This window comes from Oryx dammah, unplaced genomic scaffold (assembly GCF_014754425.2).
Source record: "Oryx dammah isolate SB20612 unplaced genomic scaffold, SCBI_Odam_1.1 HiC_scaffold_18, whole genome shotgun sequence".
Lineage (NCBI taxonomy): Eukaryota > Metazoa > Chordata > Mammalia > Artiodactyla > Bovidae > Oryx > Oryx dammah.
Window position 1 is genome coordinate 100,912,910 of NW_024070202.1, and position 23,200 is coordinate 100,936,109.

Below are 23,200 nucleotides of genomic sequence, written 5' to 3' on the forward strand. Positions count from 1 at the left end.
TGTTCTATTAGGCAGCCTTCCTTGATACTAATTATTATATAGCTGTTTTGTGTGTACGCAGCTAATGAGCCTCTGAACATGGAATTTACCAAGGGAGATGAAAGCAGATAAACAGCATGAAGTGAACCCTACAAATATTTATAGCTGCTAGACCTCACAGCTGTCCTGGCAATTAGAAGCAAAAATTCTTTAATAAGGATGGGAGTAAAATACCCAGGTGACTCTTCTTCCAAGTGAACGCCCTATGCTTTAACTGTGATTTCTCTGTACATTTTTGTTGCAGCCAATGAATGAACGGTGTGCTCTAGTGAGCCAGACCAGGATAGTTGATTTACTTGGACACATCATTCAGGGAATTCCCTGGTAGCTCAGTTAGTAAAGAATCTGCCTGCAGTGCAGGAGACCCAGCTTCGATCCCTGGGTCAGGAAGATCCCCTGGAGAAGGAAGTGTCAACCCACTCCGGTATTCTTGCCTGGAAAATCCCTGGACATAGACAAGATGTCCCATCTTGGACAATGGGGTCACAAGAGTTGGACATGACTTAGCGACTAAACCACCACCACCATTCATTCATCGAGTCAGTACCATTTGCTGAGCTCCTCTCAGGACTAAGGACCTGAGTTGTAGTAACTTGCACAGGTGAATGGGTTGCGGCTCCTGACCTTCAGAGTTTCAGTGTGGGGCAAGGCAGATATGTACTCCCTGCAGAGGCAGTGATGAATGTCTTATCACAGGAGCCAGCCCTTAGAGATAAGGCAGTCACTGCAGGCTTGGGCAGGGAAGTCTGACAAGTTCTCATAGGGATCTCCTTTCTAATCCTCAACAAAAACAAGCTCTTTTTGGCCTCAGGACTCTGAACTTCCCCTTGTTTTATTTAGAACAGTAGTGTGGCTTTGTTTTCTTGGGCTCACAGATCACTACAGATGGTGCCTGCAGCCATGAAATTAAAAGATGCTTTCTCCTTGGAAGAAGAGCTATGACAAACCTAGACAGTGTATTAAAAAGCAGAGATATTACTTTTCAGACAAAGGTCCATATAGTCAAAGCTATGGTTTTTCCAATAATGTATGAATGTGAGAGTTGGACCATAAAGAAGGCTGAGCACTGTAGAATGGATGCTTTTGAAATGTGGTATTAGAGAAGACTCTTGAGAGTCCCTTGGACTGCAAGGAGATCAAACCAGTCAATCCTATAGGAAATAAATCCTGAATATTCATTGGAAGGAATAATACTGAAGCTGAAACTCTAATACTTTGGCCACCTGATGGGAAGAACTGACTCATTGGAAAAGACCCTGATGTTGGGAAAGATTGAAGGCAGGAGGAAAAGGGGGTGACAGAGGATGAGATGGTTGGATGGCATCATCGACTCAATGGACACGAGTTTTCACAAGCTCTGGGAGATGGAGAAGGACAAAGAAGCCTGGCGTGCTGCAGTCCATGAGGTCACTAAGAGTTGGACACGACTGAGCGATTGAGCAACAAAACATTGTGGCTAGCTGCTATTTATCTTCAAGTCCAGGTTCAAAAGTGACCTCTCAAAGGTGCTCTCCCCAGTTACACTGTCTTAGCCCACTTCCCTCTTGGTCACTCTAACACTTGGCTCTTTAGTTAAGACCACTTTCTTTAATAGGTAGTTCTCATTTTAATTATTAGTTGTTTATTTTGGTTACTATTATCTACCCACTATCACCACTAGAACACAGAAATAAGAGGGAAGGAAACATTTAATATCAGTAGCACCTAAGATGCAATCTGCAAGTTCTTAATAGATTTTATAAATAAATGAATACATTGGAAACTATGTCAAAGGACAGCATGCTTCTCTCAGAGCACTTGGAACTCTCTGCAGTACATTGGGATTTATCCTCCTTCTCCTACTGCACTACTGGTCCATAGAGGTCATTGTATCTCTGGTGCTGATCCAACCTACAGCACCCACTCCATAAATGGTTGCTGAATAAACAAGCTGGGTTTTACAGAATGAAATGTATAAAGCATAGGAGAAGGAAAACAGGTCAAAAGTTTCTAGAATAACAGGTATAGAGAACTGGACATATAACAAATCATGGCCCACGGATCCATCTGTGGGAGTTTGGTGTGGTTAGGGCAGAGTCTATGAGTAATGCCTGGAGCAAGGATCCAGGAAGAGCCAAGCGGGATGATGCATGAGCAGCAAGTCCTGCTAAGGAGCCAGGATCTGATTCTGTGCTCACAGAAGTGATGCTCAAAGAGGGATTTTAGGAAGAATAAGTGGGTCTGAAATTCATTACTTTTCTTAGAGAAGAAATTGAGAGGCCTATTTGGAATAGATACAGGGGTAGGAGGTATATGTAATGCAGGAAATCTAGAGTCAGGCTGCCTTATATTTAAGTCCTGGCTCCTCTGCCTATTATCTGTATCACCTTATACTAGGCATTTAAGTTTTCTAAGCCATAGTTACCATATATGTAAAATTGGGGATGATCATAGTAACTATTTCACAGAGATTTTGTGAATATTCAATGACAATGTATGAGCATTTACCCAACTATAATAAAAACCTATCAGGCTCTCAGGCTTCCCTGGTAGCTCAGCTGGTAAAGAACCTGCCTGTAATGCAGGAGACCCAGTTCAGTTTCTGGGTTGGGAAGATCCCCTAGAGAAGTGATAAACAATTCACTCCAGTATTCTTACCTAGAGAATCCCATGGACAGAGGAGCCTGGTGGGCTATAGTCCATAGGGTCACAAAGAGTCAGACATGACTGAAGCAACTTAGCATGCACACACCAAGCTCTCACAAAATATTAACTCTAGTCACTATTGGTGTAAATCACCATAATTCTTTTGCCTGAAAAGGTGCTGAGGGAAACACCCACCTCAAGAAATCCATTTGGAAGGAAGGAAACATTCTACAAAATACTGCACATTTATCAAAGATTTTTACATAAATTACTTTTATCTATGCAACGTGCTATGAGATATTCATTGTAGACTTTAGTTTCCAGAAGACAAAACAGATATTCTAATAAAAGGGGGGCAGATTTAGATTTTCTCACTTCAAGAACAGTATCATGGGAAATAAAATAGACATTCAAAGATTGCCACAAGCAGACAGAATGAAAAAGAAATGAAAACCTTGAGGCCAAACTGAGTAAGACTGTTTCTTCCTGATCAAAAAGAACAAATTCCCAGGAGTTCTCTTTCTGGTCACATGCAAGGGCAGCAGCCATCGACCCCCCAGGGGTCTCAGAGAGGAGGAAGCCCCTCCCAGACTGGCCGGAACTGGGATTCTGTGCGCTCACCTCTCTGAACACATTCAAAGTCTCTCAGCCTAGCAAAGCTCACAGAGTATCTCCATGCTCATTCCCAAGGGACATCAGAGCCCAGAAGATAGAAAGAAACGTTGGGGAGTGTCTTTTATCTTTAAAAGAACTAACCAAAGAATCTATTTAGCGGGAGAGAATTGAGAATGCGGGAAATATCACTTTACTGACCCCCTTTCCCATTTAATGATCAACTGCCAAACGCTGTGCCCTACACACTGCCGAGTCTCGCACTTAAATGGGTGCCGTGCTTTTGATCTTTAAAGATGAATCATCAAAGCTGAGAAGCCTAGGAAATCATCCAAAACAGAGAGAGCAGCAACGTAGCGAAGCTTTTAGAAATAGCCGGGAAGAAATAAAAGGAATCAGGGTTAGCGAGAGCAGGGAAACTAGACAAGGACTTGGCGAGCGAACATTGGTGGACAGGATGGCAGGAGGGATTAGCGTTGTTGCCTGGACCACCTGTGACACAGCCATCCATCCGTGTGCTCCTCACCCTGCCTCTCCGGGAAACCATTTGTCAACGCCCTCTGTCACACAAACTCGGAAGCAGACACATGCCAAGCTGGCCTGTAGGAACTGAAAGGACTTCCACAATACTTTCCAGTATTTATGTATCTTGTTCATAAAGCAACAAATGATTTCCATGTCAAGGAAAACTCAAGATTCTAGAATGATCCAACATGATCATCGTGCTATATCATTTGTGGCGCCTAGGAGGATCTCAGCTCATCTAGGTGCCTCCCACACAAAGTCCTCTCCTCGGCCTCATCTCTGACTCTGCACTCAGGTGATAGCTACCAGCAGCCTGCTCCCCTGGGCTGCACCTGCGCCCACAGACAGTCCAGCCTGGAGGAGCCCAGCTCCCCCACAGATAGGCCATCCTACCAGCCTCACCCAGCTGGACCACCTTCTAAGTCTATGGTGAGTCCATCCTCCAAGGAGACCGTGGAGAAACACTCACTGCCCTCTGAAGGGTTCTCTGCTCTGACCTTTGATATAGCACTGTCAACCCTTACTGGCCACATTTCCAACCTTCTGCCCTTGCTCAACAGCTCAAATGTTCCTGTACATTATTTTCAAACTGAAAAGACCAAAATGACTCAACAAAGAATGACTGGTGGTTCCAATAAGGAAAGACCTCTCTCTACAGTTGCTTCCCTGATAGCTCAGTTGGTAAAGAATCCGCCTGCAATGCAGGAGATCCCAGTGCGATTCCTGGGTGGGGAAGTTCTGCTGGAGAAGTGATAGGCTACCCATTCCAGTATTCTTGGGCTTCCCTTGTGCTCAGCTGGTAAAGAATCCACCTGCAATGTGGGAGACCTGGCTTCAATCCCTGGGTTGGGAAGATCCCCTGGAGAAGGGAAAGGCTACCCACTCCAGTATTCTGGCCTGGAGAATTCCATGGACTGTATAGTCCATGGGGTTGCAAAGAGTCAGACATGACTGAGGGACTTTGACTTTCTTTCTTTCTGTCTACAGTTTGGTACTCAACTGGTCCAGTATGATTTTTCTCCAAGAAATGTCATCAGTGCCTCTTCTAGCCCAATAGGAGAGAAGGGTAGGTCTAATGATACACTCCAACACATACTCCCTGGAGGATCCACTCACTGAATACCAATTCAGATCCTTTTCAGCTTCTCCTTTGTATTTATAAGCAACGTTTAGAAAGTTTTAGACACTTCCCAGACCCTCTTGCAGCAGAATTTTATATGTGACCTAGTTTCCACCATGCAGGCACTCTTAAATGAGTCTTAGAGCAGAACAAGCAGAAAGTAAGGCCAAATTTGGGGAGATTGGACATTTTGGCAAGAAGGGAGGTGGAAGTGTTTGGCTTTGGGGGTACAGGGAGGATGAAGCTTCCAGTGTCCAGCTTTTAGTATTATATGTGTCAAGCAGTGGGTACTTTCAGCAAGAGGGTCTCTCTTCTATCAGTCATGTATGGTGTGGTTAGACATTTCTCCTGGATCTGATGTCTTCTTAGCAATATTGCTGAATCCAAGTCAAATCCTCTGGCCCTTCCGGAGAGTCTGTGAGCTATATAAAACTCTTCAATCAACCCCTTTCTGCTTCACTAGCCAGAATAGATCTTGCTGCAGCTAAAATCTCTTCGACAGACACAGGATTTTCTTAATTAAAATTTTTAATTAATACTCTGAATCTCTTTTCCTAAGAAATTAAAATCTTAAGTGTCCAACACAATGACTCACCAATTTCTCCCTGCCAGATTCTGGCAGCAATTAAGCAAATTCCAGTTATAATCTCTCAGTCAGTCAATGACCCTCCCCAGAGCAATCTGTCCTTACCCCAGGAAAGCTACATTTCAATTCTACACCTTCCAATTCTTAAGTCTGTATAGGATATAAATATTCTCCCTTCTTCTGGGTATATAATTCAGAAGTGAATGACTAAAAGCTCTTTTCGATTAAGTGGAATTCCAACACAAGAGAACCTTTAGATAACTATCTAAAGGTTTCGCTGAAACTTCGAACCAAGGCTAGAGTGTAGCATTTGTACAATATTGCCACAGCAGTAAGGAGAACCACTTCTTTACCTCAAAAGCTAATGCTGTGAGAATGAAGCACTACGAATTTTAAGACAATTTTTAACCAAATCAAGTGAGATATTTAGTAATTTGCCAAAATTTAGATGGCAATTTTAGACATTAAGCACCTCCTCTCCCCAGGCAAGTCTTTCAGTCTTTTAACCTCATTAATAATCAAGTCACAACGATTATCCCACAAGGAGGATGTTCTCTCATCTTTCCTCAATTTAATGCTGGGTCATCACAGCCTTACAAACATCTTAATATTCCATTCTAAAATTTAAAGAGCATGTTTTTCACACTGAGAATCATGCAGTTTGCATATTAATCCACTACCATTTCTCAAAACAAGAGGCCAGCAAACAAGCAAAAGAGTTTCACAAAACAAGCAGAAAAAAAAAAAAAATCCCAGAACTTGATGTTTTGTTTCATGAGAAGGATAATGTTGGGGGAAAGAAAGTATATTCTGGCTATGAGGTCAGTGACTGGGTTAAAAAGACAGACAAATGGTGTCAAAAGAGAACAAGGCCTGGAATGATTCTGCTACTAAACAATAGGGGGACTTGGATGAATCACTGATTTCCTTTGTCCTCATTTGTTACATGAGGGCCCCATCAATCACAGGCAAGGTCCCTAGAAGCTCTACCATGTAATGAGTCTAGGAATCGGGATTTGTCTAATACTGCCAGAGTTTCAGGGAGAAGGAAATGGCAACCTACTCCAATATTCTTGCCTGGAGAATCCTATGGACAGTGGAGCCTGGAGGCTGCTGTCCATGGGGTTGCACAGAGTTGGACACGACTGAAGCGACTTAGCATGCATTAGCGCAATAGAGAAGGAAATGGCAACCTACTCCAATATTCTTGCCTGGAGAATCCCAGGGACAGAGGAGCCTGGTGGGCTGCCGTCTGTAGGGTCGCACAGAGTCAGACAGGACTGAAGCGACTTAGCAGCAGCAGCCAGAGTTTCAGGAGTTTATAATACTTAGGGGCATGTGTGTGTGTGTGCATGTGTGCTCAGCCATGTCTGACTCTGCGACTCCACAGACCATAGCCCGCCAGGCTCCTCTGTCCATGGGATTTTCCAGGCAAGAATACTGGAGTGGGTTGCCATTCCCTTCTCCAGGACCTAGGGGCAACACAGAACAATTGAAAAGGCAGTGGGTCTTCCGAGTCAGCTAACTTTACATTTGAATCCTGGTTTCAAAACACACAAGCTGTGAAACCTCAGGCAAGTTGCTTAAACTCTTTGAACCCTGTGTTTTCTCATATAAAAGTAAGATAAACAAAATGCACCACAAAGTGTTGTTTGATGCTTGAATTAAATGATGAGGAGTACCTATGACAGTGCTTGAGTCAAAATTAATGGTCCTCTACCTCCCTCTGTCTTTTTTATGTGTTTTATAAGCTAAAACACAAGAGAACATCGATGACTTACTCTTTCCTAAATAAAGGAAGAAACTAATTTATAATTGTATAGTTTTGAGAAAAATTTCTTTAAATCACTTCTTTACTCCAGCTTCCACCACTCTTTGGTGGATCTGGTTTACAAAACATTTTTTTTTCCTTTTATTAATAGCATTTATTTTATAAATATTTATTCATCACTTACGGTGTGCTGTTCCGTGTTCTAAGCAAAAGGGATACAGTGGAGAATAAAACAGATTAAGTCCCTATCCTCCTGGAACTTATATTCTGGGAAATGTCTTTCAGAACAGTTTTGGAAATAATGTTCTAAAAACTAACTTCTTCCATCTGGGCATCATCCCCCACATCACTGTTGGATTTAACAAAGCTCGTGTGTGAGTGCTAAGTCGCTTCAGTCGTGTCCAACTCTTCGTGACCCTATGGACTATAGCTAGCCAGGCTTCTCTGCCTATGGGGATTCTCCAGGCAAGAATATTGGAGTGGGTTGCCATGCCCTCCTCCAGGGGATCTTCCTGAACCAGGGATCAAACCTGTGTTTCCTATGGCTCCTGCACTGCAGGCAGATTCTTTACCGCTGAGCCACCTTTAGAAATCTCATCTTCTCTTATTTCAGAGGAAAATATACTCATGGAGGTTACCTAATATCCACACGAGATTAAGTAAGAAATCTACAGGGTATGAAAGAGAATATGAATCGAGAGTCAGCCAAGTGTGGACTCTTGTCATTTACTAGAGATGTAGCCCTTGGCAAATAAAGTAACCAGTGTTCTTCAGTATCCTTCATATCAAAATCTACTTGCAAGAATATTTGGAATTTTATGAGATAATATATGTACAACACCTAGAGCAAGGTGTTAGAGTAGAAACAGGACAATACTAATCATAATAGAGATTCTATCTCATTATGACTTGTTTCTCCATTGATCAGAAATAAATGAGCTATCTTAAGGGTAGAAATTGACACAGAGAAAGCTGTAACATCCATTCATGGTTATTTGAAAAAAAAAATGGTATAAAAATATATACAACCCACACATGCCACCTGTTACATTTTTACTTAAACCATGAAAAATATGTTTTGGAAAGTGTGTGTGAATCCCATTAAGAAAATCTTCTATCTGACAGTCTCCCTAGCTCAACTCATATGATTAGATTTTCAAAACTACTGATGCTGATTTAGCTGGTCTGGGTTATATCTGGGCACTGGGATCTTTGTAAGTTCCCATAGAAAACTGTGTGTGCAGACCAAGCTGAGAACCTGGTGTGCAAACTACATTCATAGAACCCTCCGTTGTTGAGAGGGAAAAGATTAGTTTTAGCAAAGGTATGTTATGTACCAAAAGATTAAATCTTAATGACCTATAAGATACGTAAATGGTAGTGTTATGAAATACAGAACTCAGTTCAGGTAAGTCCATTTTCAATTAATTATATACTTTAATTTTTGACATAAAAAATTAAGTAAAAAAATTTTGACATAAAACAACAGACTGCTTACCCACTTGAAATATTGTTACCTCTATTTTTCAAGCCTGAACCAAACTTTTAACCTTCATTACGTATCCCTAAATGGGAAATGTAAAAAAGGGAACTATTCACCAGTCCAATTAAAATGGAGCCTCATTTAATATATTTATCAAATATCCTGAGAAGTCTTTCTTAATCCTGTTCCTACTTTGTCTGACTCATTCCAAACTTTTCGACATTTTACATGTTCACCCAGCCCCACCTCCATCCACCACCTGTCTAATCAAAATCCCTTTTTTTTTTTTCTCCTCACCCCATCAAACTATAGTTTCTCTCACCAAAGGAGAGAACAAGGATGGCATGGAAGCCTGTGTGTGTGTGCCTTCCTATCCATGGTCCCTGTGAATTTCACTCTCAATTTTGGCTGATACTGAAATCTCCTAAAAACCATTTTAATTTTTCAAAACTACTGATGCTGATTTAGTTGGTCTGGGTTATAGCCGGGCACTGGGATCTTTATAAGTTCCCACCGAAAATTGCGTGTACAGCCCAGGCTGAGAACCAGTAGACTGGAACATGGAGACATCTTCAATCCCTTGGCTTTTCCACTTTATATTTATGCTGAAGATTCTGGTTCTCTGACTGGATTAAAAATCAACTAATTTGAAAACTGCCTCTCTTAGTTCTTCCAGTCTGTGGATTCTGTCACTGAATAGACGAGGTGTGGGATTTTCATTAGATTTCTGTGTCACTGTTTCCAGAAGAGTGATGTTTGTACAGCTGGCAGACAAACTCAGCGCACGGCCCCGAGCCCCACGTCATGCCTTTCAAATACACACTACAACCAGCAGAGGTTTCCGTGACCTGAGGAGAGCGGCCTGAATCCCAGACATGCACCTGCAGGTCCAGCCTGCATCTGACCGTCCTGAGGTTGGAGGTAACCATTTCTAAGAACCACTCCATCAGACTAAAGCGCGAGGCCTATGAAAGGGGTCCTTCCTGCCCATCAGCAGCAAGCCAGTCCATCCTCCTCAGTTTCTGGGGATATTTTTTTCTGATTTTAATTTATTATGGACTTTTAATGTTCATTTTCCTGAATTTTTCCTTATAATTAATCTAGCCAGTATGAATTTTCATGTCCATTTAAATGAGCAAAGGCCAAGAAGATATTTTAAAATAGAGTTCACTGAGGCCCATCATAGCCATTTGCTAGGGCTCCCATATACCAGATCACAGAGTGCATGGCTCAACGACAGGAGTTTCTTTTCTCACAGTTCTAGAGGCCAGAAATGCAAGATCATGGTGTCAGCAAAGACAATTTCTTCTGAGGTCTCACTCATCGGCTTGTAGATGGCTGTCTTCTCCCTATGTCTTCACCTTGTCTTTCTTGCGTGTCTGTCTGTGTCCTAAACTCCTTATATACTGCTGCTGCTGCTGCTGCTAAGTCGCTTCAGTCGTGTCTGACTCTGTGCAACCCCATAGACGGCAGCCCACTAGGCTCCCCCGTCCCTGGGATTCTCCAGGCAAGAACACTGGAATGGGTTGCCATTTCCTTCTCCAGTGCATGAAAGTGAAAAGTGAAAGGCAAGTCACTCAATCATGTCTGACTCCTAGCGACCCCATGGACTGCAGCTTACCAGGCTCCTCCGTCCATGGGATTTGCCAGGCACGAGTACTGGAGTGGAGTGCCATTGCCTTCTCCCCTTATATACTAGTCATATTGGATTAGAACCCATCCTTATGACTTCATTTAACTTTAATTTCTTCTTAAAGACCCCCTCTCCAGACACAGTCACATTTGGAGAGACTGAGGGTTAGGACTTCAATATTTGAATTTGGGGGGATATAACTCATCCATACAACCATGAAATAGATTTTAATACCTTCTTGTCTCCCCTCAGCTGGGATTCTATCGTATGAAACCATGGCCATGATATTTAGTTTGGTTTCTTTTCTCTAGCATGAAAGCTGAATTTCTGGGAATGAATAGAAAGATAGCTCTACGTAATTTTGGAATTCCATGATAAGCTAATATAACTAAAAAAAAAATTAGAAATATAGAACTTACCAAGTTAGGTAGTAGAAAAAGGAAAAATATAAAATAATGTAACTGATTTCATGAGAACTATATACATTGATTATCTAGGAGAGTTGATTTTGAATTTTCAGCCTTTTGATCTTCCTAAGTGTGTTCATATTTGTCAGGATGTGGTCCTGATTTAGGGCTGAGACTGTAAATCACCATTGTTGTTGTCACTGCTGTTTTAATCACTAAGTCTTATCTGACTCTTTTGCAAAGCTGTGGACTGCAGCCCACCAGGCTCCTCTGTCTTAGGATTTCCCAGGCAAGAATACTGGAGTGGGTAGCCATTTCCCTCTCCAGGGGATCTTCCCGACCCAGGGATCAAGCCTGTGTCTCCTGCATTAGCAGGCGGATTCTTTACCACTGAGCCACCAGGGAAGCCAAGTAAGTCACCATATAACTGTCTTCATTTGCCTGTCTTGCTAAGTTGTTTGTTTCTGCAAGGAGACTATTCCTATACCCTCATCAGTGCAGAGGACTTCAATCTGAACTCATCAATTGCCTGTTGCTGAAAAGTACTGGTGTGGTGCTCAGTATATGGACTTTTTCCAATCCCTTTCTTAAGGTGGTTCACCCAAGATTTCCTTGTGGAAAATCTGCACATCTGACGATCCTGCCTGAGCCCCTCAATCCATTCAGATTAAAATAATGGTTCCAAGACAGGAACCTACCTTGAGGTTTGGACTTGGTCAGCTTGCCACAGGGCTTGGAGATGGTGACTGTCTTCTGGCAGTCAGCGTTGTGGAGGGCTCGCTTCAGGCTCCCAGTTCGGGTCTTCAGAGCTGTGTTCAGATCACATTCTCCCCAGGCCTGGAACTGGTATTTGCACTCCGCTGGAGGCAGGGTAGGACCAAACAGAAATCTCTGAGTTCCTCTTGGAGTACCATGAAAACAGACACTTTTGCTTTCAATTTTCTATAGTGAGGCAATTGTGGGTTCACATGCAGTTGTGAAAAATAATACATTGAGATCCCGTATACTCTACACCCAGTTTCCCTCCGTGTGATATCCTGCATAGCTATAGCACCACCAGGAACTTGTCATGGACACAGTCCAGAGAATTTACTTATTCATTGGAGAAGGAAATGGCAACCCACTCCAGTATTCTCGCCTGGAGAATGCCATGGACAAAGGAGCCTGGTGGGCTGCCGTCCATGGGGTCGCAAAGAGTCGGACACGACTGAGCGACTAACACACACACGGTTTCACAAGCTCTCATTTGTGTATATGGTATGTGGACACTGACTTCTGTGTGACTTTATCTCATGTATAGATAAGAGTGAACACCCCATCAATAACATTCAAACAACTTCTAACACAAAGGTCCCTTGGGTGATCCTTTTATAGTCATAGCTCAGCATCCTTCTTCCTTTCCTACCTCCTGGTTGCGCTTTTCTTAGTCACTCAGTCATACCTGACTTTTTGCGACCCCATGGACTGTAGCCTGCTAGGCTCCTCTGTCCATGGGGATTCTCCAGGAAAGAATGCTGGGGTGGGTAACCCATCCCTTGGCCAGGGGATCTTCCCAACCGACCCAGGAATCGAACCGGGGTCTCCTGCATTGCAGGTGGATTCTTTACCAGCTGAGCTACCAGGGAAGCCCTTCCTACCTCCTGAACCCTTAGTAATTACTAATCTGTTCTCTGCCTCTATAACTGTGTCATTTTAAGAACGCTATATAAATGGAATCATACAGTATGTAATGTTTTGAGACTGGCTTTTTCACTCGGCAAAATTTCCTGGCGGTCCATCCAACTGTATGAATCAATAGTCTGTTCCTTCCATTGCCGAGGAGCACTCCATGGTATGCATGTACCCCAGTTTGTTTAACCATTCACCAGATGAAGGATATCTGGGTTGTTTCCAGGTTTTGGCTATAACAACTCAATCTGCTATACAAATTCATGTATAAATTTTTATAGGAACATAAGTTTCCATTTCTCTAGGATAAATGCCTAAGAGTGAAATCACTGCATTGTATAGTAAACACAAGTTTCATTTTGTGAAACACTGCCATGCTCTTTTCCAGCATGGCTCTCTGTTCTGTATTTCCATCACCAGTGTGCATGATCTAGTTTCTCCTGTATCCTTGCTAGCATTTGAAGTTATTTCTGACTTTAGCCATTCTTACAGGTGTGTAGTCTACAGTGATGCCTCATTGGTTTTCATTTTTATTTTCATCATGGAGAAAAGATGCTGAACATCTTTTCACATATTTGTTTGCCACCTAGGTATCCTCTTTAGTAAAATGATTGTTTATGTCTTTTGCCCAATTGGATTGCTAGTTTTGAGAGCTCTTTATATATTCTAGACATTTATATATATAAGACTTTTAAGACATTTTATGTATAGATCTTTAGAGTAGTTATATACAATTTAAGATCAAACTTCTCTGAATTTCACCATGCCTTTATAGAATTTACCTCCACTTATATAAAGTTATAACCCCAAAGTTTATAGAGAATGAAAAAGATGTAGTGTATGTATCCATTACCCTTCTCCACTGTCCAGTAGGCCAAAACACATTTCTGTAAACCAATACTTGGGGCATTGTGTCCCACTATGGCAAGAAAGACAAGTCTAGAATGTGGGGGAAAAAAAAAAAACAACAACAGGCAATTTTGGTGTTCAACGGTGGGTTTAGGGTCAAAAGTGTTGAAAGATTCCTTCTCAGATTGGGAGATGAGGTCAACATGAAACTGGCAATAGTCACTGAGCTAAAATCCATGAACAGTGGCTCAGAGCAGTCCACCTGGGTTTGGTGAGTAAAGAGCTATGAACCAGTGTGGCAAGTCGGGAGGGAGCAAGAGAAAGAGAGAAGGTCCGGAAATAACAGAGAGAGAGAGAGAGATCTGGAGAAGGAGGAGACTAAATAAGAAAAGAGGAAGGGAAGATAAAAGGATTAGAAATAGAAGGAAAGAACACACTGTTAAGAGGGACCGAGGGCCTATTTTCTGTCCCTGGTGCTAAGGCAGTGGTCTCAATCAGGGACTACTCTGACCCTCTGCCCCCGCCCCGAAAGGAAACGTGCAGCAACATCTTGCAGCTGTCATAGTTGCTGAGGTGGGGAGTGCTACCAGAAACTAGTGGGTAAAAGTCAGGAATACACCTAAATATCCTCTGCACAGAGCAGCCCTCCCTCCAGGACAAGAAAACTAGCTGGTTCCAGATTCTAGCAGTATGCAAAACGAGGGCCCCGAGGTTGGGCAAGATGCCAGGTTCTCTTGTCTTTGATAAAATAAACTTGTTAAAATAGAGTCAACCTCAAAAAGATACCCGATGGAAGGATGCAAGAATTATCTCAGGGTGGAAGGTTAAATCAACGGGACAGTAAGGGTGGGACTCACCTCCAAATTGCTTTTTCCAGTTGCAGGGAATCTTGCATCGCTGGGTCTTCATGGTTTGTTTACACTCAGCTCCGGTACGGGTGCCCTCCCGGGTGCCCAGCCCACAGTCCCCACTGGTGGGTACACACACACTCCACTGCCATTCTCCACAGTCAGACTTCTTCACCTTCTTTTCTGAAAGGGAAGAAGAAAAACTTATCAACGCCCAGAAAACTCTTTAACTCCTGGATAAGACCAAGTTCATTCCTGAGCTCCTTAATTGCATGGTCTGTAATTTTACCTCTCTCTTCAGTGTCTAGGAAAGAGTAGGAACTCGGTAAGTGTTAGCTGAGTGAATGACTGAATCAACCGATGGCCAGGAGAAGACAGAGAGAAAACTAGGAAGCTAGAACTCGTATTGATTTAATTCTTACTATGTGCCAGGGACTGCGCTAAGTGGTTTACTGACACCTCCTTTTGGAAGCAAATGTTGCTGAAAAAGAGAAGATGATCAAAGTCAAGTTAAACCTAAAAAATAGGAAAACAGTCCATGAAAATTAATGGTTGTCAGATTAGTCATTCCAATGTATGTCAATGCTTCTTTCTCTGTTTTATAGATGGAGTGGTGGTTGTGGTTTAGTCACTAAGTTGTGTCTGACTCTTGCGCCCTCACAGGCCTGCCAGGCTCCTGTCTATGGGATTCTCCAGGCAAGAATACTGGAGTGGGTTGCCATTTCCTTCTCCATGGGATCTTCCTGACCCAGGGATCAAAACCAGGTCTCCTGTATTGCAGGCAGATTCTTTACCAGCTGAGCTATGATGGAAGCCCATAGATGGAGTAACATAAACTAAATGTGGTAGACCACAGAGGTAACAGACTCTCAGCTCCACAGCCAACTTATGACATTGCAAGTGACATAGAAAAGGGGCTTTATGCCTGCTAAGATTCAGTTTCCTCCTTTGTTCATGAGATAAAACAAAATTTGCTTCCAGGACTCTTTTCGAAGAAGAATATCAACATAAATTAAACATTTGATTGCCAAACAATTTTCTGAATGATGTAGCTGTTAATAATTATTATTTCAATTAATAGTTAATGGTCACCATCTATATTTCAGGACTTAGAGTCGGGGGATGGGATAAGAGGGGATGTCACTTAGGTGTCCCTCTAAATACTTGGAAGAAAGGGAAGTGGGAAGAAAGGGAAAGAAGGAAAAAAGAGGGGGAAGGAAGGAGAAAAGACAAAAAAGCAAGTAGCTGGATTAGATAGACATTAATCAATGAAGACTTTTGTTCATAACCATATTGCTCACCTGGTTTCTCTTTCTTTCCTGCTGCAGCGGTGTCCACAGCTGCCAAGATGAAAATAAATGCCAAGAAGGCAGCTGCAAATTTTCGACGTTGCTGCAGGTACTGTGGAGTCTGCATTCTAAGAATAAACAGAGAGATGGAGAAGGTGGTGTCAACCTAAGTCAAAGAAAGCTCGCTGAACTTCTTGATGAAGCACTCCAGTTTCCATTTCTGAAATATCAGATTTTAGGAAGATTTTTATCAATTATATGGAGCAGAGTTCAATCTTTTCTCCAACAGCCACTGAAGTAAGTGCTATTCTGCAATCAGGCATGTATTCATTGATAAAATACAACAGTCCTTCACATAAGACTTCACACACAACCATTTGCTAAGTGTGACTCAAGAGCAATGGAAGCAAAAGAATTTTGATGGCATGCATTGGAACAGACTCCTACAGTAAGTCCTACTGATAGTGACACTTGGTAATGGCAATGACTAGTTATCCTTATGACGCCTGATGATTCCTAAAAACAACCATGATGTTTTCGTCCATGCGTATAATGTGAGTGGACACAATGAATAGATTAGCTGTGCAAGTATATGTTTGCTGTTATCTTCAGATGCATCCGTAATGACCAATACCTCTCATTTTGTTTTATCATTTCAATGATCACGATTGTCTTATCATCATAGTTGTATTATTCATTGATCCACTGAAAAGTGAAGCCCAAAACAGAAGTAGAGCTAACACACCTTCAATATACAGCAAAAACACTTCTAAACTCAGATGTACTGAAAATCCTCTAAATTCTAGAATGGAGTAAAGGGTTTATTTACATTTACTAATAATTTGAAATCTCCACATTTGATAGCAATAAAAAAAAATCCCAGGATAACATTAGCGAGACTCCCCTAGAACTTGAAGTCACTTGTGACAGCATCGTGTCAACATGCTCGCCTTGCCAAGCACACTGGGGAAGGCGCCAGGACAAGCGCCAGGACAGCCCACTTCTTGAAGCTATACCAAGTCATTGGATGCAGCAACTCACCTGGTAGCCATTGATCTCCATCTAGTATGTTCCTGATATTTTATACTTCATATAAAAATGATAGTAATGGCATTCGCTCATTAACTCAGAATTTTTCTTCCAGAAGTGTAGACTGTTTACATGATTTTACAGTCTCATGAATGTAAACAATAAAACCTCACATATATAAGGGACTAAGATCACTCTGTTCTGTAATTTCCTTTCCTCATTCAAGCCTATCTATAAAATGATATCCTTGTCAATGAAGTTTTCTCCCTTTCTGTAACACTGGAAATGCCCATTTTACTGTTTTTTAATTGATGACTTTGGATTCCATTGTATGGATGAATATTTCATATTCATCAGTTAAAGTTAATATTTTGGTCATTTGGTCTTTCCCTGAATCATAAGTCCTAATTAGCAACTCAGCATCTCCATCACTTTCTAAAATCTAAAATTACATGCTTTTACTTTCTCTAAATGTAATTTTTTTTTTTTTTTTAGAAAGTGAAGAAGACCTGAAGAGCCTCTTGATGAAAGTGAAACTGGAGAGTGAAAGAGGTGACGTAAAGCTCAACATTCAGAAAATGAAGATCATGGCATCTGGCCCCATCACTTCATAGCAAATAGATGGGAAAACAGTGGAAACAGTGGCAGACTTTATTTTGGGGGGCTCCAAAATCACTGCAGATGGTGACTGCAGCCATGAAATTAAAAGGCGCTTACTCCTTGGAAGAAAAGTTATGACCAACCTAGATAGCATATTAAAAAGCAGAGATATTACTTTGCCAGCAAATGTCCATCTAGTCAAGGCTTTGGTTTTTCCAGTAGTTATATATGGATGTGAGAGTTAGACTATAAATGAAGCCGAGTCCGAATTGATGCTTTTGAACTGCGGTGTTGGAGAAGAGTCCCTTGGACTGCAAGGATATCCAACCAGTCAATCCTAAAGGAAGTCAGTCCTGAATATTCATTGGAAGGACTGATGTTGAAGCTGAAACTCCAATACTTTGGCCACCTGATGTGAAGAGCCAGCTCATTGGAAAAGACCCTGATGCTGGGAATGATTGAAGGCAGGAAGAGAAGGGGATGGCAGAGGATGAGATGGTTGGATGGCATCACCAACTCAATGGACATGAGTTTGAGTAAACTCCAGGAGTTTATGGACAGGGAGGCCTGGTGTGCTGCAGTCCATGGGGTCGCAAGGAGTCAGACATGACTGAGCGACTGAACTGAACTGAATTGAATGTAAATTTTTATAATTATACTTCACTCATGATCAAACAGACAAGTTGTTACTGATTATGACACTTTTCCTATGACTTTCATTGGACATGAATTGTCTGAGAAGTGAGTCTAGACATATTGATTGGCAAGCCCTCTCAGAGCTGAGTACCCTGGTGCATCTACACAATACATTTAATACATGTCCACATAGCACCTATAATTATGAGATGTAACATGAACCTAAGTGAAGGTCTTCTATTGTTTTCTCCAAAGGCAGTCCAAGAACATACTCTCAGTGACTAACCACTTCAGAGGTGGAAACTTCTCGTTTGAGTCTTCTTAGAGGGTAAGTTAACTTTAAATTTTAATGCATTTCTTTCTACGTTGTAATACACCTTTTTGTTTCATAATGACCTATGAATACTTGAAATTAGATTGTGAATTAGATTATTGTGTTGTTGTTGTTCAGTCTCTAAGTTGTATCCTACTCTTTGTGGCCCCATGGTCTGCAGTGTACCAGGCTTTGCTGTCCTCCGTTATCTCCCGGAGTTTGCTCAAACTCATGTCCTTTGATTCAGTGATGCCATCCAACCATCTCATCCTCTGCTGCCCCCTTCTCCTCCTGCCTTCATTCTTTGCCAGCATCAAGATATTTTCCAACAAGTTGGCTCTTCACACCAGGTGGCCAAAGTACTGGAGCTTCGGCTTCAGCATCAGTCCTTCCAATGAATATTCAGGGTCAATTTCCTTTAGAAATGACTGGTTTGATCTCCTTGAAGTCCAAGGGACCCAAGAGTCTTCTCCAGCACCCCAGTTCAAAAACATCAATTCTTCGGCACTCAGCCTTCTTTATAGTCCAGCTTTCATATCCATACATGATACTAGAAAAACCATAGCTTTGACTATATGGACCTTTGTTGGCAAAGCGATGTCTCTGCTTTTTAATGTGCTGCCTAGGTTTGTCATAGCTTTTCTTTCAAGGAGCAAGTGTCATTTAATTTCATGGGTGCAATCACCATCTGCAGTAATTTTGGAGCCCCCAAAAATAAAATTGGTCACTGCTTCCACTTTTTCCCACCTATTTGCTATGAAGTGATGGGGCCAGATGCCATGATCTTGGTTTTTTGAATGTTGAATTTTAAGCCAGATTTTTCACTCTCCTCTTTCACTGTCATCAAGAGATTCTTTAGTTAAAATGGAATCAAGGTTGCTGGGAGAAATATCAACAGCCTCAGATATGCAGATGATACCACTCTAATGGCAGGAAAGTGAGAATTGAGAAATTTCCATCGTGAGAGCACAGCTATTGAGAGAATTTTCTGACCAAGCAAAAGAGTGATGCTTGAAGAGCCATGTATCATACACAGTGGAAAGAGAGGTCACTGAGAAAACATGGCCACTTAGCAGAAATAGAACTCTTCCAGAAATAACATACACACACAGAGTTATTAATAGAAAGATACTATTGCTGGCTATTTTAGCCTCAGCATTTCTAGTTTGACATTGCTAACCTTACTTTTATAATTATTTTCAAAAAGCTTCCTCTCAATCAAGTGAAATTCACTTAATTTCAAGAGAAAAATCCCACAGAGGCCAGAATTTTCTGAACTAATGTTCTAAAATCGTCTATTAAACAGGGATCGTAATAGAATCGTCTATTAAACAGGGATCTTACCTGTAGTGGTAGCAGAGAGGAAGAAAGGAGAGGAAATGGGATGAGAGTTAGAGTTAACAGAATAAAGTAAACTCTGTTTATATTGTTTCCCTTATGAATTCAGAAAAATTTGGAATCTTAATTAGTGGGCAAATGGTTAATTTCAGCTTTTAGATGTTCTAAAGAAAATGCACACAATTCCATATGTACAGGGAAAACGTGTAACATTTGTGATCAGCCATAGGTCTGAGTATTCAACTTATCTTTTCCCCTTCCTCCTGTTTTGCCTGCCATTCTGCTTAAGCCTCTGTTTTGGTAGTTTTAGATTCTTCTGGGTAGAGCAAAGGAAACAATTATTTTTAAAAAGAGAGTAAAGGAGTTTAGGAAAGAGATGAGTCAAATTATTAAAAAAAAAAAAAAAAGTAGCGTGCAGTGTTAAGAACTTGAGTAACTGAATGTGTGTAGATAAGAGTTTCCCTTGCTTGTGGTATTTGTTGGTTGTTTATTTGTCCTTAGCATCAAACAAAGGCAGAAGTATCTCCATATGGTATATCCCTGCCACTCTCCAACACACGGTAGATGAGCACAGAGGCAAGAACACTGACTTAAGGAAGCGGTCAGGGTCGGGACTTACTTTTCGAATGGAGGGAACTAAAACAACGGCAGAATAAGGCTTGCTAAGTCAGCTCAGTTCTTTTGAATAATTTACTTATTTTCACTCCTTCTACTGCCAACTTTTGCTGTCCTTACTCTGACAGATTTAATTTCATGGGGCTTAACAGTTAGCTAGAAGACTACCCGAGATGCCTGGTGTCTGGAAATTACTGTTGCATTATCTCAATCACTAATAAGTATGAATGAAGCTCAAGGATGAAACGAAATCAGTTAAAGAAACCAACTAGGGGGAAAGTGTTAATAGATTAAATCCCAGTCATTTCTATAGAAAAATCACTGATGAGAAGGAAAAGTATTAGTATTTTAATAGGATCTAAAATTTTAAAGATGACTAACATCTGGTGTAAACATAAGACAAGGATGCTGGAATCAGTCTCTTAGTGATTTGTTTTGAATGACTAATATAGGATTTAGAGGCAGAAGCTTTGGTTTAAACTTCAGCTCTACCATATAATTTTTGGAATGTTCTTGGGCAAATCACAACCGTTTAAACTGCTGTTTTGACATCTACAAAGTGGGTGTGATTATAATAACTTGAGAGGTTTGTTGTGAAAATGCAGATGCAAACTCAGAGCTAACATAGGATATCAAGAAATATTTGTTGTGGAAACTAAGATGTAGACATAGAGCTAACCCAGATTATCAAGAAATATATTATTCATTGCTGAATAAAGTTAGTTCACCCCTACACTCATATTACTTATTAAAAGGAAGTACTTCTATTTATTAAGAAATAACGAGCATGATACTTTTAGCTGTCTAATCTTATCTAAAATCAAAGGATAAAAATTTTTTAAAAAACAGAGATATGATTTAATTAATGCCAACTAAAGACTTTTCAGCTTTATTAGGATACAAATTTGTTCAGGCTTTTGACTTCTTAAAAGGTTAAAATAAACTCAAGGACCTTTACCCCTAGTATTTCTTTGGAGTTCACTAAAGTATAGAGGCTCCATGTTGAGAACTAATGAAACTGTTATGCAATTTAACATGTATAAAATGAAAAAAATATATAACTTTGCAACTGCATATTATACCTCTTGTGTGGTGAAACTATTCTACTGCCCTCCTTTTATTCAAATACCTGAGATAGGGCCCCAGCACAAAGTTGCCACTTAGTAAATTTTTTGCTAGCAAAAAAATATAACTAAAACATGGCATAGAACAGACGAATTAGTATTCATGCTAAAATGATGCCTCAGCTTTTTGTCTATGCCATGGATATAAGATTCACTGAAAAAACTGAGCTAGAAACAACCAGAATCTAAAGCAGTTTCATACATACAAGAGCAGTCTATGAACAATTTGTAATACATCAAATATTACACATCACCAAACCTTTCTAGATATTTTGCGATCTATATTTCTAAAGCTGTGCGAAATAGTAATTTTTTTTCTTTTTATAGTCCACTTTTATTTTCATTAACCCTTCTTCAAGTCATAATCCTCGAATTGATTTACTTTCAAATGGTTGATCATTGCCTTAGATTCCTAAAGTCTCATATAAATAACCATTATGTTTACAATGGAATCTTTTGCTAAACCAGCCTTTCACTTTGACCTTGTTAAGCTGCCTTATTTAAACACTAAGCCTGGAAAATAATGTGTCCCAAGCACGCGTGTTCATGACCTCAGACACCCTCTACTCACAGCCCATAAATGAATTCAACCATGTTCCATCTTTGATTTTAACTAAGTACATATCAATCAGATTGATAGTATGGCATTTGTTTTATTTTGTATAACACAATAAAAATGAGTAGCTTTCAGGCTGAACTATTTTCACAGCATAATGGCACCTGCTGGAGAAATGTGATATTTTAGGACATTTTCTTTAGGTATTTACTCAACGATTTTTAGGGTACCTACTGAGGGCTGGATGTCTACTAGGCATAAGAACATGATAAAAGAATATGATTCAGCCCTCCCCTAAAAGAATTCTGTGTAACTGGGAAAAAAAATGTGAGAATTGAGTGCCATGATTCACTATGGTAAATATCATGAAGCACTAATACACACAGTGCTATTTGAGTACCTAGGCCTAAGTAATAATCTTGCCCAGCAAGGGTGAGTGAGGTAGAGGGTTGTGGTACATTTTATCAGATTAAAAAAAAATAGTTGAAGTCTTCTAAATAAAGAAATGAGGGAAGGAAGGGAACTGCAGGCAAACAAGATCAAATAAATGAATGTGTGGAGATGATGTATATAATATATTCAGTGACAGAATGTGATTAGAATAGAGTGTACAGTACCAACTAACAGTGGGTGGACCTCAAAAGGAGGAAGAGGAAATGAGTTAATCGTGAAAATTGTGAGGGAGAAAGACAGACAGAGTTATTAACTGCTCAGGAAAAGAGAGGCAAGGGGAAGTCAGGGAGAGAGGAATGTTGTATGCTGTGCTAAGTCACTTCAGCCATGTCCAACTCTTTGTGACCCCATGGACTGTAGCCCACCAAGTTCTTCTGTCCATGGCATTCTCTAGGCAAGAATGCTGGAGTGGACTGCCATGCCCTTCTCCAGGGGATCGTCCCGACTCAGGGATGAAACCCTCGTCTCTTATGTCTCCTGCATTGGCAGCTTGGCTGTTTATCATTAGCACCATCTGGGAAGCCCGCATGCTGTATAAACATAACTAAAACCCTAAGTTACCAAGAAAGGGGAAGCCACCATACTCAACCGTTCATCTCGATATCCTTTATGTAGTATGTCTGTTTCTCTTTTGGCTTCCTTATTATTTTTGTTTACCCATGTTGTGGATGTTCTATGTACTTTGCTTCATTTTGAGGTATTTATTACCAAAGTACTTATAATGCTTATAGTACTTGGGAGTCAGGAACAAGCTCCAAGACTCAAAAACTTCACACACACACATTTAAAAATCTCTTCTGATTTTCATTAGAAAAATAAAGTTGGGCTAAACAATGATTTTTAGAGAACTGGTGTTTCCAGAGAGAGGTCAAGGGCTGCTGCCAGGCATGAAACAAACCTGAGATGGTATTGAGAGTCACACTGTATCTCCCACCCTTATCTCAGCTTCACCTGCAGCAACTTCTCTTTCACAACTTTCCTTGTAAGGTTTCATTTATCAAGAAAGAAAAAATGTATTTATTTTTTAAAACCTAATACTACTATTTGTTCTTTTTTTTAAATTAATTTTATTTATTTTTGG

At 40.8% G+C, this 23,200-nt stretch overlaps 1 protein-coding gene across 2 annotated transcripts in view; it reads right to left on the reverse strand.

Annotated features, from left to right (window-relative positions):
* The window catches only part of PTN (pleiotrophin), a 102,854-nt gene that overhangs the window by 11,049 nt on the left and 68,605 nt on the right, over positions 1-23,200 (reverse strand). For both annotated transcript variants that reach the window (XM_040259953.1, XM_040259955.1), the window contains exons 2-4: positions 15,468-15,583; positions 14,176-14,349; positions 11,500-11,661 (exon numbers count right to left, since the gene is read on the reverse strand). In XM_040259953.1, the coding sequence (XP_040115887.1) occupies positions 11,500-11,661; positions 14,176-14,349; positions 15,468-15,582 (451 nt within the window). In that variant the 5' untranslated portion in view covers position 15,583. The remainder of the gene's footprint in view (positions 1-11,499; positions 11,662-14,175; positions 14,350-15,467; positions 15,584-23,200) is intronic.